This window comes from Syzygium oleosum, unplaced genomic scaffold (assembly GCF_021117445.2).
Source record: "Syzygium oleosum isolate NSW1041296 unplaced genomic scaffold, Sole_v2.1 Sole_v2.03, whole genome shotgun sequence".
NCBI classification, from domain to species: Eukaryota; Viridiplantae; Streptophyta; class Magnoliopsida; order Myrtales; family Myrtaceae; genus Syzygium; species Syzygium oleosum.
Genome location: NW_026607487.1, coordinates 19,006,185 through 19,022,780, shown reverse-complemented (window position 1 = coordinate 19,022,780; position 16,596 = coordinate 19,006,185). Strand labels below are relative to the sequence as shown.

Here is a 16,596-nt window from a genome sequence, read left to right as displayed (position 1 = left end):
CGTATTACACGTTCGCAAGATCTTAGTATGCCCTAATTTCCTAGCCCAAATCCACTTTGAATAGCAGTAACTCAAAAGGCCGTCGTGCAAAGTAAATCTCAAAGGGTCGGCTCGTGGTTAAAGAGCGAACACATGCATATGAATCAATCGCATGACAGATTCGATTCTTCACATCACCCACAGGTAAACCTAATATCCAAGCCAGTCGCCAAAAGTTTTGAATCGCATCCTACCGAATTCATGAGATTAGGTTAGGTATTTTACGGCAGTAATTGAGCACGAGATGCCAATTTGCGATGGTTTTCGCTTTCTCATCTATAAGGTCCAATACAGACCAAAAAAAATAAAAAAATGTGTAAGGTCCAATCCAAAGTCTCCATTCGGCCCAAAAAACACCCAAAGAGTGACCGCGCGAAAGTGATTACACGATCGATGGTCCGTATGGAAAGTCAATTTTGCTCTGAAGAAGGGGGGAAAAAGTAACATGTCCCGGCTCTCCACAGTGACTATATGTCTTGTCAAATGACCTGAAAAAAAGGTCAAAAGAAAGGAGATGCATCATCACCATACGAAAATTACTAATATTTACTGCCCGGGCTCTACAAAAAATGATTTATCGAGTTAAGCGACGTTACATAAATTCTCGTCGAGTATGGCGCACTTTGCCACATCATTCAGAACACTAATTTCATCCTAATATTTACTGCCCCGGCTCAACAAAATATGGTTTTAAGATGGTAATGTTTTCCTCCATCCCCCAATCTTCTTTCAATCCTATCTTTGATTGGTGAGTTGTAAGTTATAAACACCAACCGCATTCATCCTTAATTATTCAGTGCCGGTGATTTTTCTCTTTGATCGGAGATCAAGAAAAATATATCACGTTTTATTATATCCATGATTGCTCGAATATTGGTATGCCTTTTTTTAAGGGAATGTGCAGGCTTTTTTTTTACTAGTAAAAAGGTGCAGTAAGGGTCCAGAACACTTGCTACGGAAATATTGATTTGTATTCACCTGTTGCTCACATTCTTTTCTATTTTCTATCATATATATGCATTTTTTTAATAAGCACTAGGGAAGAGCATGATTTCACGGTAAAACCTAGAACCAAATAATCGGACCAGTGGAAACCTGTCTATTTCCAAGTTGCAGGTTTCAAAAATTGGGAAACTTGTTTCGATGGGTAAGTTCCAGGTTCTAGGTAAGTGGAACCTGAAACAAGTTTGTGTGTTTTTTATGGTTTATGTCTTTGCGTGATCCTGCGGTATTTTATAGCGTCCGATGATGAGTGTACCTTTAAGCTCTTATTTTATGAAGGAGACTTTTACTTTGTTAATATTTCATAATCTCGTTTGTATGTAAATATAATTTGTGGTCAGTAGATTATAGCAGCAAGCGGTGATCATACAAGGTGATGATTCACCTAATTGTTCAATTAATAATACATGTGGAACCTGGGTAACCCTAAAACTGACCTTTAAACCTGTGACAAGAAAGGATCTAGGCTCCAAAGTATATTCAAATTCCAGAAAACAAGGAACCTGTTCCAACGGGCTATATCGAGGTGCCAGGTGGATCCTATACGAAATCTGAAACCGCTCGCTTAAAGAGGCACTCCCTGTGTGCTCAACATTTTGGTTAAGCATGCCTATAATTTATGGAAATGTATAATATGATTGCTGAACAACAGAAACAAATAAAGTGGGATACAAGCAAAGCTTATTCCTTCTGCAACCCGAAGACAAGCCTTTCCAGTAGGACAATAGTGCAATAATTGTTATTCCTCAAGAAAATAAAAAGCTGAAACTGCGAAACTTTTATTCCCCGAGTCCAAAAGATATGTCTCAGATTCCCCCCGCGCCATTTCCCCATCAACCCTTTAAACATCCGCATGCACTCCAATTTCTCATTTCATTTCTGTCTTTGTCAAAAATCGAGGGGGCAATAAACAGAAGAAGAAGAAGAAGAAGAAGGCTTCGAGGGGCTTCGGCCTCGTTGCTCATACGTATTCCTTCTTGTCAAATATATTATGTCTCGCGACATTTCATCACTGTGAAAAGCCTTTACACTACATTGAACCGATTGAAAAGATGAATAGGATAACCTCGGCTACCGTGCCCGGGTGTTCGGGGCACAACCCATGCCACGATTAGAGTGCTCTCTATCGCGGAAGGTTTGCTCTTTTTCTTTCTTTCTTTCTTTTCTCTCTTTTAGAATCTGAAAAATCAAGTTGTTGAGGCGAGTGAGAGAAAAGAACTTTGCCTAGTCATTTTGTAAAGCTTTTCCTAACAATAAGTTAACTCTCCCGATATTATATATATACTAGAATAGAGAGATTATATAGAACGCGAACGATTCCTACAACCTTAATTGTGTCAAATTTAATTGTACTTTTGGGGCATGATTATTATGAAAGTCTTTCGACTCTTCACACGGCGTTACATGCGAAAAGGGTCGAGACAAGATCATGCTCAAAGTGAGTTGCCAGCTGCTTCTTTGTAATTACGGCACACCAAACTTGTTTTTCTTCTCTTGCCCATGTCTATAATATCGGTGCCTCGCTTTATTTTTATCTTTATTTTTTTTTAAAAAGAAGAAGGAATGGCAACAATAAAAGAAGTTATTGGACTAATATCCCATATATTGAGATTTATCTACAAAATTTATTCACAAATATATAAATATATGAATTTGTCTTTAGACAGCCAAGAACAAAGCCAACTTCATTTCAATTCTCACCTCTCTGTCTCTCCCTCTGTTTCTTTCTTACGCACAAAGCTTCAACTCATGGCGTTCTTGGCCCTGTTCCATATGGCCTGTTTGCTCCTCCTGTCAGCGCCTCTGAACCTCACCAGCGCAAACTCAGAAGGTAAAAAGATGAAGATGAAAAGGAGCAAATCACTTGGGAAGAAACGCATGCAGCATTCTTCGTTCTTGTATCTTCAAAGTTCCATCTTTTTCTGCCTTTCTTGTTGGGGTCTCGTCGCTTTATGAGATATGATTGGTGAGTGATGATTTCGGAGAAACGAGCAGGGGATGCGTTGTACGCGTTGAGGAGCGCAGTGAAGGACCCGGATAGCGTTTTGCAGAGCTGGGACCCGACCCTGGTGGATCCCTGCACTTGGTTTCATGTCACCTGCGACCGCCATAATCGGGTGACCCGACTGTATTCTTCTTCTTCTTATTCTTTCTCTGCAAAGCTTTCTCTCTCTATCTGTCGCATGATCTCTCTTCCTCTCTCCGTGGTATCATATGTTGATGCAGAGACCTGGGGGATGCGAATCTGTCAGGTAGTCTCGTTCCCGAGCTGGGGAAGCTCGAGCACCTTCAGTATCTGTGAGTAATTCCCTTATCATCCCTGTTTTTGCGTACTGTCCTCTTTATCTTTGGCCGAAACGGAGAATGTGTTCTGGAGATGCATTGATCGCCAGAATTGACAAAACTGGATGGGAGGAAACGAGTTCAATTCTCTATTAAGGTGGAAGTACTAAGCACACACACACAAGTTGCATGTTGTTCATACTGCGTGACCGCACGCTCTTGTTCGGCACACAATCCGTCTGCGGAAATTTAGTGGGTCGTTCTGTGCTCTGGTTTCGTATGATAAAGCGTTCGTCTTTCGCCATGGAATCGATAAAAATCATTTGGACAAATGCATCCGTGTGAGCAGGGAGATGTACATGAACGACTTAAGGGGCGCTATACCGGAAGAGCTTGGAGGGCTGAAGAACCTCATGAGCTTGGATTTGTACCAGAACAACCTTACCGGCTCCATTCCTGCTTCTCTCTCCAAGCTCTCCAATCTCAAATTCCTGTGAGCACCTCTCTCTTCCTTCTTTTTTTCCCTACAAAGCAAATGACTTTAGAGAGGTGCTGATAATCATCTCAACCCGTTTCACCATTAATGGCCGCGCTTCGATGTTTTCACCATTAGAGATTATGGGAATTTCTTAAACCTTGAGGCCAATGGTAAAAGGACTAGGAGGAGCTATGGCGGTATGAAGATGCAAGCGTAGCAGCATCTTGTCTTTGATTTATGTTAAGCCGTGCTTGTTATGTTCATCTCTTTTCAGTATTTAGATTATCTTTCCAATCCGAAGGCTTTTCATCCTCAGTTTTGATGATGAGGGTCGGTCAACCGGACCTTTCATCAGACATCTTGTCATATCTCGGACTCTTCCTCAGCGGTTTGAAAAGCAATTATGAAGAAGCATTTATTAACTATCGTTTTCAACGAGGCCACATGATAAAGTCCTTTGCTTCTTCCTTTCTTTCTTTCTTTTTGTTCTGTGGGTTCTGAAAATGAAATGGGGTAAAAAAAAGTAATGTAATGATGGCACTGTTTGTAACGTTACTGGTCCACGCCATGCAGGCGACTGAGCGGCAACAGGCTGACCGGTGAAATCCCCAGACAGCTTACCCAGCTCCGGAATCTCAAGATTCTGTAAGTCTCTCTTTTTCTCGTCGTTTTTTCATTTGTCTTAATTTCCTCGTATGGTGGGAATAAGATGGTTTTTTCTTCATGTCGTGAAATCTCACTCCTTCGAGTTGGAAACCTGATCGTGCAGCGACCTGTCGAGCAATGATTTGTGCGGTACTATTCCGACCTCCGGTTCATTTTCCAAGTTCTCAGAGCAGAGGTTCGAGACACCACCCCTCCCCCCCTCCATCGTGAATTTTCCTTTAAGACCCAGCACCGGCACGCACTCACTGAACTCGGCAACAACTCTCTTTGTTGTGTTGTGTGGTGGGAACCTGTGATGTCCTGTCGTGTTTGACTTTGTGCGCTCCTACTGCCTTTTAGTTGTTGTACGAGTCAAAGCAATTAAGACGGGGGGTTGTTTTGGTTGCAGTTACGCCAAAAATCCCAGATTGGCAGGTCCGGAGCTGGTAGGATTTGTGAGATACGACGCTGGAGGGAGCTGCAACTGACGGATCATGTCGTACCCAAAGAGCAGAGTTGAGCTGTTCCACCGATTCCAGAATCAAAAGACCCTCCTCCTGTTTTTAGTACACAGCGTTCATTTCATGTACCTTGTAATGCCTTGCAGATTTGGTTTTTATCAGATGGAGAAGCATGTGATATGCAGTCATTGCACATAGCTGTCGGCAGTGACCATCTTTGAACGGGTAGACTTCAAGCGACTCGATTGTGTCCCAATTCGTCAAAGGGCAATGCGTATACATTTGCATGAAGCACGCCTCTTCACATGAACGCTACACGTTATGTAAACAATTTGTTCGATGAACAGGACAGGACTCAAAACTGGCACGATCAACAATCGTGAGTGATGAACCGCAGTAGCAATAACTATGAAAATCGATTCGAGGTTAGCATCCTCATGAGCAACAGGGAAACTCATTACCATCGCAGATGCCAAACTGTTTCGAAAGCTTGTTGAGAGGGGAAAGAAATGATGCATACCAAAAGAGAAGGTACACACTCTCAAGTCTCAACACAGGTCTCACTTGTCAATTCATGAGGACGTGTTCAAGAATCCGAATGGCATATTGCATTACTGAATTGTGCTTGACATTAGTGGGGCTATGATCTGCTAATGGGAGAATGAATTCCCACTCCACTACTAAACAAAAGAGATCTGTCCGTGTCAAAATGTGGAAAGAAAGCCAAAAACATCTTCGTATTTAATTCCTATGAGTATGTACAAATTGCCTGGCTCAACACGTTAGGACGATTACGTAATTCCCTACCGACGGCTCCCCCCAGAAATGGCTTTAAGGGGGAAAATATATATTTACAAATATGCAACTGCGAGAAATTACCACAAGCTACCTTGTATTGGACACCCATGGATTGCACAAAGAATGCTCCAACAAATGAAATCATCAGTTTGTCCCTGCATCCAGCAAATACATAGGATTTCAAAAATGAGTTTTGAGGCACCGGTATAAAGCTCTAGAGCTATTTAGGAACAGATAAAGACCAAATTTTTCGCCTAACCAGAAGGGAAGCTGTGCAAAATAACCGTAATTACAGAATAACGCTTCTTGAAACTAGTAAAGCAAGTGTTAAAAATGTTTCAAACCCATCAAAGATTCACCGAAATTCTATTTACTTAGGAAATCGACACCGAAAACAAAGGCAGGCTCAACGTAGCTAGAACCTAGAGTCTACAAAAGTAAATATAATCATAAAGAATGCAATCAATAGACCAGTTGAGTGATTCAGATGATAAAAATGAATGGGCCTGTTCAATCCTCTTTCACTAATATATTGCCGGACATGAACTCCAATAGGATTAATTCGATTCTTTCAAAACTATTTTCCCTGATGGCAAGTAAATCATTTGTTAAAGGCATCCCCTCTTAAGTAAACAATATCCGTCAGCAGAGGCTTTTTAATTACCTCCTATCCGGACGGATGGAAGGATAGCTCGTGCATTAGTTGGTGGATGCTGGATGTTAGATAGAGCTATTGGCGTTAGAGGCGGAGAAGACACATCTTCGGCTGTCTCTATGATAATTGGAACTTCCGATGGCTTTGAACCCCGCGAGATCACTGTCCTCAAACCACTTGAAGGAATGGAAAAACTACGGGGGACAACCTGAGGAGGAATCGGCAGTGGGGATGCTGAAGTCATTGCCATGGGCTCCTTCTTAACCAAAAGATCTTGTCCTCGCAAGAACAATGGAGCTGAATGACCCACGAATCCTGAATGTCTGTTAGATACGGTGTTTGAACTGGCAGGGGGCCTTGGAAGCTCATGGAGCTCACTTATTTTAGGCGAGGATGTAAGAGGTGGAGAAGACATTGGAGACACTTTTGGAGGAGATGAAAGTGGTTGGGAAATTGGATTTCGCAAGATTGGTCCTGAATATAATAAATGGGGATGTTCCGATGGCGCTGACTGGTTAGGCTGCGGCTTATTATTCAATGGTCCAGAGAATGCTTGTCTTTTGAATTTCTTAGAACCAGGAGCACCGAGGGGATCGATATTAGTGAATAAGAGCCCGTCTGCCAAAGGAGGAGGTAGTAATGGGGATGTGGCATTGTTGTTACTCTCCTTGAAAATGCCATGATTATTCGAGACAGAAGTCCCCGAGAATTTCCCATCAGCTGAGCTTCTCCCAATATTCTTTGGTTCCAGGGGAGATGAATGCCACAACTTTGGGTTACGCCAGCTCAAACTAGTCTGTCTGGAGGGTGGAAATGGTTTGATTGATGATGTGGTGATTGAACTCTTCGCATCCATCGGTGTGGGCAAGACATAGGTTTGAAGTTTCCGCGTTGATGATTGTCTCATTGGCCCCATTTTGTCTGTAGGATCCAACTTCTTTTCTGGATAGAGTGGGGCTGACTGGGTGATCTTCCTGATTTCTCCACCAAAATATTCCCGAACAATTTTCTCTGCATTTTCCTGCACGTCGACAAGATTAATAACGTTTCTTCTGCATCTTATATGGCATTTGACATCAACTGGAAAGAGAACACAGTTAACTGCAAGTCCTAGAAACAAATGTCACAGTGGAAAAAAGTATATTCGAATATATCTAGACCCTTGAGTTTTGCAAAGGCGTTTTTAGACATATGCAGCATGCATTCCCACTCATTGGAAAAGGTTGATATGCTTATAACGGGCCATATGACAAGTAGCTTGTACAATCTTTGTCCGTATTTCAACCGTATGTCTCCAGTAAGAGAGCTCCTTTAATCAAACAGATATAGAAGAAAGATCAGGCATGGTACTAATGGGATTCAGCAAACTTAGAGTGGGAGAACATAAAAGCATTCAAAATCATCCTATAGGAAATACATTTTCCAGCCCAGATACAGTCATGAGCATAGACCCAGGACATGCACAAAAGATAAGCAACCAGCCAGGTACTACCTTCATGGCTTCAGCCGTTGGAGCTTGAGGAAATGTAAGGTCCACCTGATCCAACTGCACAAAAGTTAATTGCTGACAAGTTAATATGGCAAGATGCTAAGATGAAGTTAGCAGAAGACTAAAAGTCGTGCTTCAGCGCCAAAGGTTCATCGTATCGCTAATTACTTATACAATAAAGATAGAACACCATGTCGTAAATTTGACCACGGTTCAGGATATACATGCTTTGCCCTGCAGACCATTTATTGGACCAAGAATAACCACACTGTCAACTATTTTCTTCAATGTGTCTTCTCAGTGAGATTGTGGCTCAAAAGTACATGAACAAAGTTGTGAACCACCTTAGACTATGTATTAAACTTAGAATTTTCAGTCTCATATGCTGTTATTAATCCATCACCAAGTAAGGAATGACTTCTGTAACTGGACAAAAGACATCTGCCCAGTAAAGATGTAAAGGCATGACTCTGAAATACAAGGAAATGACTTTCTGAGTGCATGCACGTGCATAGGAGTGGCATATTCGATGCATATTCATCAATACCTGCAAAATGTAACCACTTTCCCCTAAATAAATGTGGTGCTAATTAAATTAGCCTAACAAGGTACGGATTTTTAAGTGGAAAGATGTAGCCTTTAACAACTTCCTATCGGGGTAGAATAGATGTTTACCTCCATTGATCGCGTAATACTTGCCTCAGTCACTGGAGCTTGATCAGATTGCCCGTAGTCGAAGCTCAATTCCCCATCATCACGAGCGTCATAACTGTCATCATCCTGATCATCATCCATTTCATCCCCTTCAGCATCTTCAAGTCCATCGAACGGGTAATCAATATGCTGCTGCTCAGAAATAAACTGTACATGTGGCTCCACCGCCTCAAGAGACTTTAGGGCTTTCTTGAAGAAGTTCAACTATTGCACAAAACTAATGTAAGTAGCCTTGCCTTTATGACTAACGTGGTTTTAACTGGCATCACACCTATAAAAAGGGAGGGATGAAAAAGAAATACTGAGAAATTAACCTGAGCAGCATGATGACGAGCTGCCTGTGTAAGAAGACTATGAGATTGCCCTCGTTTCAGAGATTTCAGCCGGAATATAAACATGGCCGCCTCAACGTCAAATTGTTCATGAGCTTCCTGGAGTTGCTGCTGGGTGAAAACCTCTCCCTTAACAGTTCTTGATCGACCTTTCTCTCTCTGTTTCTTTCGCATGTCTTCATATATGCTCCTGTGGACCGCAACCAGTGTGAAAAAGCAGTAACCTCAACAGGGAGAATTGAAAGTAAAACAAACCCAATAACCAATAAGTACCTTTTTTCATCGCATTGTTGCTTCATCTCCTGCATCAACGTCAACAGAAAAGCCTTAGTAATTGTTACCATCACTACTTTTTTGGTCATCTAAAAGCTACTCACTAACTAAAGATAAAATACCACAAGAATGCTGAAGCTATACTCATTTTCACGAACTACGTAGGAGTCATAAGTCGATGATGCAAATCCATTTGATGAATTAAACATTTGCATCCAAATGCCACGTTCAGCCAATTAATTAATGGGCCTAGTATTTTACTCACATTCTCTGATAGCACAAAAGAAAACATATTCCACTATAAGGCTACAGGTCTTTCTTGATCAAGAGGCACTGTCGCAGCTGCCAACATGAAGACAACCCGATCCCTTGTTATTATTGAGAACCTAAAGTTGCGAACCCTAGAAAACCAGACACAGTGGTAATGGAGCAAAAGGAGTCTATAGTCATTAAAAGCCACTGCCAAATGTCTGGCGTAGTTGTTAACAACACCAGGTAGGGAACAGGTTTCTTAAAAAATACCGTCATCGTCAGCTGAATCGAACCATTCTAGGATCATAAGCAAATAACGACCTAATCATAATTACTTCAAATAAAGAAGATGATACAAGATGATCCAAACAGACAAACCTCAACCGTTCGAAGTTCATTAAGAAGAGACTGCGAAGGGATTGTGATTGTCCGTGATATGTGAGAGCGCTGAAAATAATTAAGAATTTGTCAGCATGATTGAGTAGTAGAAAAACTATTTCCAGCTTTTCAAACCTGAGAAAGGACTTACATAGGCATCAAGGTGTTTCTGGAGTTCATACTGTACTTTACCAAGCATGAGCAATACCTCTCCTGCATTATAAGAAGCGGTCAAAGTCTCTCTCTCCTTCTCGGCACTCGCGTGCACTCCCAAACAAACATGTACATACTTACCACTATCTTCATCATCATTTAATGCATTCTTTTCAAGAAGACAAGCACCCAATTCCCGCAAAGACTCTGAGAACTCTGAAAGTACAGCGACGATAACATTGCTTAAGATCTCCAGAAAATGACGGAGTCGAGCAGAACTTACATCAGTTATTGGCACATTAGCACGTCGAAGGTTTAAACCAAATTAGCCAAGCACGGTCACTACAATTGCATTCATCACACCAAAAAAATCTTGACATTCACCATCAGCCAGAAGCCAACTTTGAAAGAGATGCAAGAGATTTCATCTCGAGGAAGTTACTAGCATCCGAGCATACTTTATACAAATGAAGATCGGCGAACTCATTAGCGATCACGTCAACGTACTACAAGAGAAGTTGACTTCAAAATCAGTCAAGAAATTGCCTTAACAAGAAACAGCAAAGTTTCAATGACATTATTGGTTTTGACATGAATTCGGACAATAGATAGGGGACAAAACTACAATTAGATCTAAATGACATCACTTGTCATAAACACTTTGTTTGGGGCATTATAAATGCACTTGCTCCTGACATCATTTTATGGCACAACTTTACCAATGTGATCAAACACACTGAATCCAAAGGAAAGTTAAGTAGAAGCTGCATCAACAAAGTTGATTATCTGGGCTTATAATTCAGCAACAGATCAAATTGTAGCCACCGCAGGAAGTCGAGTTATCTTTGAACTAAACAAATACACAGCAACATCAGCTACTCTGAGTGCACAGGCTAATCTGATTTACAGTTTCGGAACGACATCATCGACGAGTTAGATACTCAGTATTACACTAAACACGATAGACACAACTAGTCCTACCGATTACCATAAGCACACTCTCGTTGTCCACCACAAGTACACTTATCCCCAGAAAAAGAAGGAACAAATAAGAAAAAAAAGAGTACCATAAGCGCTATTTGTGGTAGCCGCAGCAGCAGAGAGTAGATTATCATAGCAATCTCTCATATCATCCAGGTCCTGCAGCAAAAGATAAAGAATAGAGTCAAAAGCGCGGACAATCGTGTGCCACGAGAAACGGATAGCGATGCGCTTTAAACCCTGCATCTTCATTTTTTCCAAAAACGAAAAAGAAAATTCAGCTGGAAATCGCATGCTGAAGAGCGACGGTCACCGAAATCAATTCGGAGATCAACGGCCCTAATCACGAGCCAAGAAATTTGCGACGAAACACCAGATACTCAAAACAAATAGGCTCGATGCAAGCAAAACCAAGCATCCCGATTACGGCCGTCTTCACAAGCACCGGCGGAATTGGCCGGCTCCGAATAGAACAACATCCATCGCAAACGCCGCGCCGCGAGACCGCAAGAACATGCTCGCCAACCTAAACCGAACCGCACCGCCACCTGTTTTGCCCTCTACTTCATTCCAGATTGTCGCGGCCGCCAAAAGCTACTCGTGAGCGCGCGCGCGCGCGCAGAGAGAGAGAGAGGGAGAGGCGGGGTACCTGAGAAGCCTGAGCGAGCTCGTCCAGTTGAGAAAGGCATCGAAGATCCCGCCTGTCCCTGGCGCCGACGTGCTTGTGGTTGTGGATTCCGAACCCTCGCAACTTCCTGAGCGAATTCTTCATCTGGAACCCCCGCCGAAGAAGGAAGAAAGAAAGGAAGAGAGAAGAGAGAAGAGAAGGAAGGAACGCCAAAAAAAACTCCGTCGACGATCGCGCTCTCCTTCACCGTCACGGAACCCGAGCAATCCAAGTCAGCGCCGGGCGACCGAAATCGAGCGGCGCGGAGGAGCCGCCTTCGGGCCTCGATGGGAACCGGCGGATCGCCGAGGTCGCGAGATCTCGAGGAGTAGGAGGAGGATGAGGAGGAGGAGGAGGAACCAGCACGCGGCGGAGCGAGAGAATGGCGACGACGGCGGCGGGGGCGGCGATGAGGTGGCGGTCGACGACGACGGTGGGTTTCCTCCTTGCTTGGTAAACGAGAGTCAAATTAAGGAACGAACGAGCGAAGCACCAATCCCTATTTAAGCAAGAAAAATCTCTCTCTCTCTCTCTCTGTATCTGATTGGGCGCGTGTGCGGGGGGGGTGGTCAAAGGAGGAGACGTATGGTGGGTTGGGTTCGAACTTTTGGGAGGTCATGTCCGGAACTGTAGATGCCAAATGACGCGAGCGCGATCGATCTTTATCGCCCCCCAAAAATAAATATATATATATATGTATGTATAATATTATTTAAAAAATTAATACAAAAATGGAGGAAATTTTATAAAAACAAAATTAAAAGAAAAAAAAAACGGAAAAACGAAATGAAGGTGGGGGGGGGGGGGGGACTTTGACTTTTCAACGTTTCCTGGTTTCGCGCCGTTTCTTCGCGCGGCGTGGCGTGTGCAGGATGAGAACAGCGAGAAGGAAAAAGCAAGAACGTAAAGGCCCGTGTTTTTTGCGCGGATAACCTCCCTCTCGTCGTCGGAGGAAAACATTTTTTCCGCCAAAAACAAATCGTTTTATAATCGAATCTTGAATTGCGTTCGTTTCGCGAAAAATACGAGTGAATGAATTAGAAAATGTGATCGCTCACATCGCTCAGAAAAATTAGTCGGCGGGAACGAAAAAATTTCCATTCTCTCAATTTTTTCTAAGCGATATAAGCGATCATTTTTCGTCACTCGTTTTTCGTGGAAACAAACGCTTCCTTAATTGTTTGGTTATACGCTCGAAGGTGAAGTGGTAAAAAAGGCTTTTTTTTTTAATTTTTTCGATGCCTTCGATCTCGCTTTCGGAAATTATTCTCTCTGTTTTAATTGTAATTTTTTCTTTTTTACTTCGAGGATACCGTGATGATGTCGAAGCCTTTTTTTTTTTAAAGATATAACTAATGCGCCGCGGTGCATGAATTTTTAATTTTGTTTTTCTGTTATTATTGTTGATATAAAGCAACCTGAGAAAAGATGCCGGAAAGAAGAAAAAGAGAGCAAATAATTGAAGGACTTAAATCTCTCGGCGCTCATAACATGCGAGAATGATTCTCCGTTCCAAAAAAAAGCAATTAAAGGGTGACGCCATGCTAAACATCTAATAAAGAAAGGGCATTTTCCATAAGCGCCTCCGATACTATCCTCCGGAAATACGATTCGCGCAGTCGAGTGGAAAATCGTATGACCAGACGATGATTCGGTCCGATAGACTGGCGACGAATTGAGCGCTTACACGCGATCGAAGTTGATAGTAAGAATCGATTCGAATAGAGAAGAAGAAACAGGTACGAAAGGTATCCTAGAGAAGGGAAGTCCGGTACGTGTGGAAAAGAACCATGGGAAAACGATTTCCTCTTTTAAGAATGGAGAAATCATCTTCTTCGGTTTTAAGTATTTATTGTTTTTCTCGATCGGAAATTCTTTTTCGCCGTTTGTTCATTTTCGACAACCGACACCAGAATGTTTGAAAATCATATTCCATGCAAATCCTTTTCGTAAGAACAAACGCACCCTTAAACCTCGTTATCTTGTGTTAGCCTATAGGAGATATATAGGCAAGCGAGCTTGTCAATCCTTCGACCAACTTTGCCATGAAAATGACTGTCCTTTTCTTTTTATGAACGCATGATTCGAACGAGCTCTTCTTTACCTAATCGGAAAAGAAAGACCGAGGAGATTCGTCATTTAAATGGAATGGAACCGGGTTCTTCCGTCTTAAAAATCAAAGTTCGTCATCGAGGAGAACAGGGGGCGAGATGCTTATTCGGGAGATTGACATGAAATCGACCGTCACCTCGGGAAACATCAAGCTCAATTATCGGCACGATCCAGGGATCGAAAACTCCGTAACTCCTTTTTCAATCGGGGCAATTTAGTCGAACCGTGTTCCGGCACAAAGCGAAACCGGGGGGGAAATTGGCAATTTATTAGTCGAACCGTGTTTCAGCAAAGGGATTTTCCATGGTCAATGAGGCACGCGCGTTTTGGCTAGATGTTTAGCTAAGAAGCCTCTTTTTGTATGACCGAAAGAAATTCCCGGGGTCTCCGTCGCCGAGCAATTTCGCCGGTCATTTCTTGGCAACCGCGGTCTGGCTGCTCCTCCTGCTCCCGCGGCCGGCCCTCACGGGAGATGAGCCTGCGCGAGCGAAATGCTCCACCGGCCTTGCGAATCCGAGCGAAGACGAGAGTCGAAATCCAGATGGATGCCCGCAGCAGGGGAGTGTCCGCACCCGCCCGGCGAAGAGAATCGAACACGCATCGTGTCTTTCGGAGTTGACCATGGGGGAAGATGATACCGTGACCCGACAAAATACATACCTAACTGTCAAAATTTTCTTTAAAAGTACCCGAACTATTTTTTCGTTATCCATAACAATACATGTCTGTCACCCGTTAATCTAATTCATTCTATAGTTATTCAAAGTGGTCTTAACCCATACGAGTTGTCCAACGAAGTATCCTATTATCACTCATCGGTGACATTGCCAAATTCCCGACACAACGAAACTGGAAAAACCATCCACTAAGTCCTAAACCTATCATACGGATGTCAATTCAGTTATAAACTTATCAATTTTGCTAATTTAGTCCTAAATCTTCATGCGAAATTCCAAGATAATCTTTTCAGTCAATTTTCGCCGAAAATCACCGACATGGCGGTTCAGTCATCGCCGGCCGTCCTGCATGGCACACAACCAAGTCGGCGATCCGGCCGGAATGATAATATTGAAATTCCGCGCGAAGGTTTATGACTAAACCGGTCGTACCTTGATTATCAAAATCAAGTCGTGCGATGTCACGAAGTTTTTTTGGACCAAAACACGAACTTTGATACTTCCTGGTCCATTCCAAATCAAATTTCACTTGTTTAACTAGCTCGCGGCACACTACGCCTGACGTCCCAGTTCCAAACTTTGACGAATTCGTTCCAGAAACCCTAAAAACAACGACGAAAAAGAGGAACCTAAAGCAAGTGGCAGAAAGGTCGAAAACGGATGTCGAAAAAAGAAGAAGAAGAAGGGATAAGTGTACTAGAAGACTTAGAACTTGTAATTGAATCCTGCAACTTTCGAAAAGTGCAATTTATTCTTGAAATTTGTCAAGTCGGTGCGATCAAGTCCTTTCATCCTCGATCGCACTTTTTGAAAGTATTATGACTTAATTGCACTTTCGTGGCAAGTTTTAAGATTTAATTGTCATTTTTGAAATTTTTAGCACTCAATTACACTTTCGTGAAGAGTTTTAAGACTTCCAATGTACTTATCCAAAAAAATAATTTATTATCCGGAAAGACTCGCGGTCATCTCAACTAATCGTGCCCTCATATACGAAACAGTCGTCGAAGATTTTAGGAACCCATCCGATGAATGATATTCGGTGCTAATTATCGATCGGCAGCCATCGTTACCGTCCGATCGAGTACGAATCTAGCTAGCCGGGTCATCCCGATTTCTCCGACGACTTTGCTGCGCCGACTGCTCGCGGCGGGACGGGCCGGCCCGGAAAATGATAGGGAAAGGTTCGAGGAGGGTTCGAGATCCCTATTTTAATTGCTCCGGGGGCCTACACAATAATTAATCGGCTGATTAACGAGACTCGATCGAAAGCATGGAACGACGACCTAAAAGTAGAGTTTGAAATCATCTAAAGTCGTCGGAACTCGCAATACGGCTTTGAATTTGATTACGTACTTCGGAGCAAACAACGTAAGTACTTGTGCTTTCCGTGGACCGGACGGACGTGATCGGGCCAGGCCCATGTCGTCGATCGGGTCGGCCCATGGAGCATCGCCCGGCAAAACTGGGCTTTGTCCTGATTGGCCGCATAACGGATGGGACGATTTTATTTTATTTATTTTTTTACACTTTGCTGTGATTATCGGCTAATTGGTATAAATACCTAAAAGAATTGCTGAGGTATCAAATTTGCAAAAATAAATTAATATTTTCTAATTTTCTGTTTTCGTGCCATCCCTTGTCGAAGTTTTTGGTGAGTATTCAAAAATCCGTGTTTTTATCCGATTAATAAAAGAACGACATCAAAATCCAGGTAAAACACTGCTCTGACGAACAGCTCGACCAAACCGTGTTTATCCATCGACCAATCGACCCCGACGCCCTAACGAAGAAACTCGAAAATATCCGTTTCGATTAAACCATAATTCAAAACCGATTTTTCGTCAAACCAACATTTCCACACCGCCCCGAAACTATCATCTCCGCGTTATTCACGGCTTAACCAGTTCCTCAAACCGAACCCCGCATTCAAAATTCACGTAACTCCGAACCCATGTCCTAACTCCGAAAATTACTCCCGATCAAGATGAACTCAAGAGGGTTCGAAGAATCGCCTTGTCAGAGGCGCTTGCAGAACGGAGTTTTGATCCGGGTTCGTCGGGACTTTTCCGTCTCGCCTTCCTCTATTCCCCAACGAACAAGTGATGATGGGCTTTAAGGCTCGGGGCCCATTCATTCATCGCGAGCTTAGCTACGGCGTAAGGAGAGGGGAGATTGGCGTCCGCACAAAAGCCAGCAGAGGAGGG

General features: G+C 42.9%; 2 protein-coding genes across 3 annotated transcripts; one reads left to right on the top strand and one right to left on the bottom strand.

Moving 5' to 3' along the window:
• Positions 1 to 2,710: 2,710 nt before the first annotated feature.
• Positions 2,711 to 5,148, top strand: LOC115671766 (leucine-rich repeat protein 1-like). The gene is made up of 7 exons (XM_030593402.2): positions 2,711 to 2,872; positions 3,037 to 3,169; positions 3,268 to 3,339; positions 3,674 to 3,817; positions 4,376 to 4,447; positions 4,572 to 4,643; positions 4,857 to 5,148. The coding sequence occupies exons 1-7, from the start codon at positions 2,791 to 2,793 to the stop codon at positions 4,933 to 4,935; spliced, it is 654 nt and encodes a 217-aa protein (XP_030449262.1). The 5' UTR covers positions 2,711 to 2,790; the 3' UTR covers positions 4,936 to 5,148.
• A 343-nt stretch (positions 5,149 to 5,491) lies between these two features.
• On the bottom strand, positions 5,492 to 11,988 carry LOC115671764 (uncharacterized protein At2g33490). 2 transcript variants are annotated; one of them, XM_056309586.1, is made up of 11 exons: positions 11,583 to 11,988; positions 11,020 to 11,092; positions 10,094 to 10,168; positions 9,951 to 10,012; positions 9,800 to 9,868; positions 9,170 to 9,198; positions 8,879 to 9,086; positions 8,526 to 8,696; positions 7,854 to 7,907; positions 6,371 to 7,382; positions 5,492 to 5,861 (listed from the first exon to the last, which is right to left on the bottom strand). In XM_056309586.1, exons 1-11 carry the CDS (start codon positions 11,703 to 11,705, stop codon positions 5,851 to 5,853), a joined length of 1,887 nt encoding a protein of 628 aa, XP_056165561.1. In that variant the 5' UTR covers positions 11,706 to 11,988; the 3' UTR covers positions 5,492 to 5,850. The 2 variants fall into 2 exon arrangements, with proteins under 2 accessions (XP_056165561.1, XP_030449258.2); XM_030593398.2 differs by having other exon boundaries at positions 8,526 to 8,768; positions 11,583 to 11,985.
• Between the last annotated feature and the right edge of the window lie 4,608 nt (positions 11,989 to 16,596).

Bases quoted from the DNA above. Each gene is read 5' to 3' on its own strand.
- LOC115671766 (XM_030593402.2), top strand. From the start codon at position 2,791: ATGGCGTTCTTGGCCCTGTTCCATATGGCCTGTTTGCTCCTCCTGTCA. The intron at 2,873-3,036 runs GTAAAAAGATGA...AGAAACGAGCAG, and splicing joins CACCAGCGCAAACTCAGAAG to GGGATGCGTTGTACGCGTTG. The intron at 4,448-4,571 runs GTAAGTCTCTCT...CTGATCGTGCAG, and splicing joins CTCCGGAATCTCAAGATTCT to CGACCTGTCGAGCAATGATT.
- LOC115671764 (XM_030593398.2), bottom strand. From the start codon at position 11,705: ATGAAGAATTCGCTCAGGAAGTTGCGAGGGTTCGGAATCCACAACCAC. The intron at 9,869-9,950 runs GTAAGTCCTTTC...AATTATTTTCAG, and splicing joins AGAAACACCTTGATGCCTAT to CGCTCTCACATATCACGGAC. The intron at 9,087-9,169 runs GTACTTATTGGT...TGCGGTCCACAG, and splicing joins CAACAATGCGATGAAAAAAG to GAGCATATATGAAGACATGC.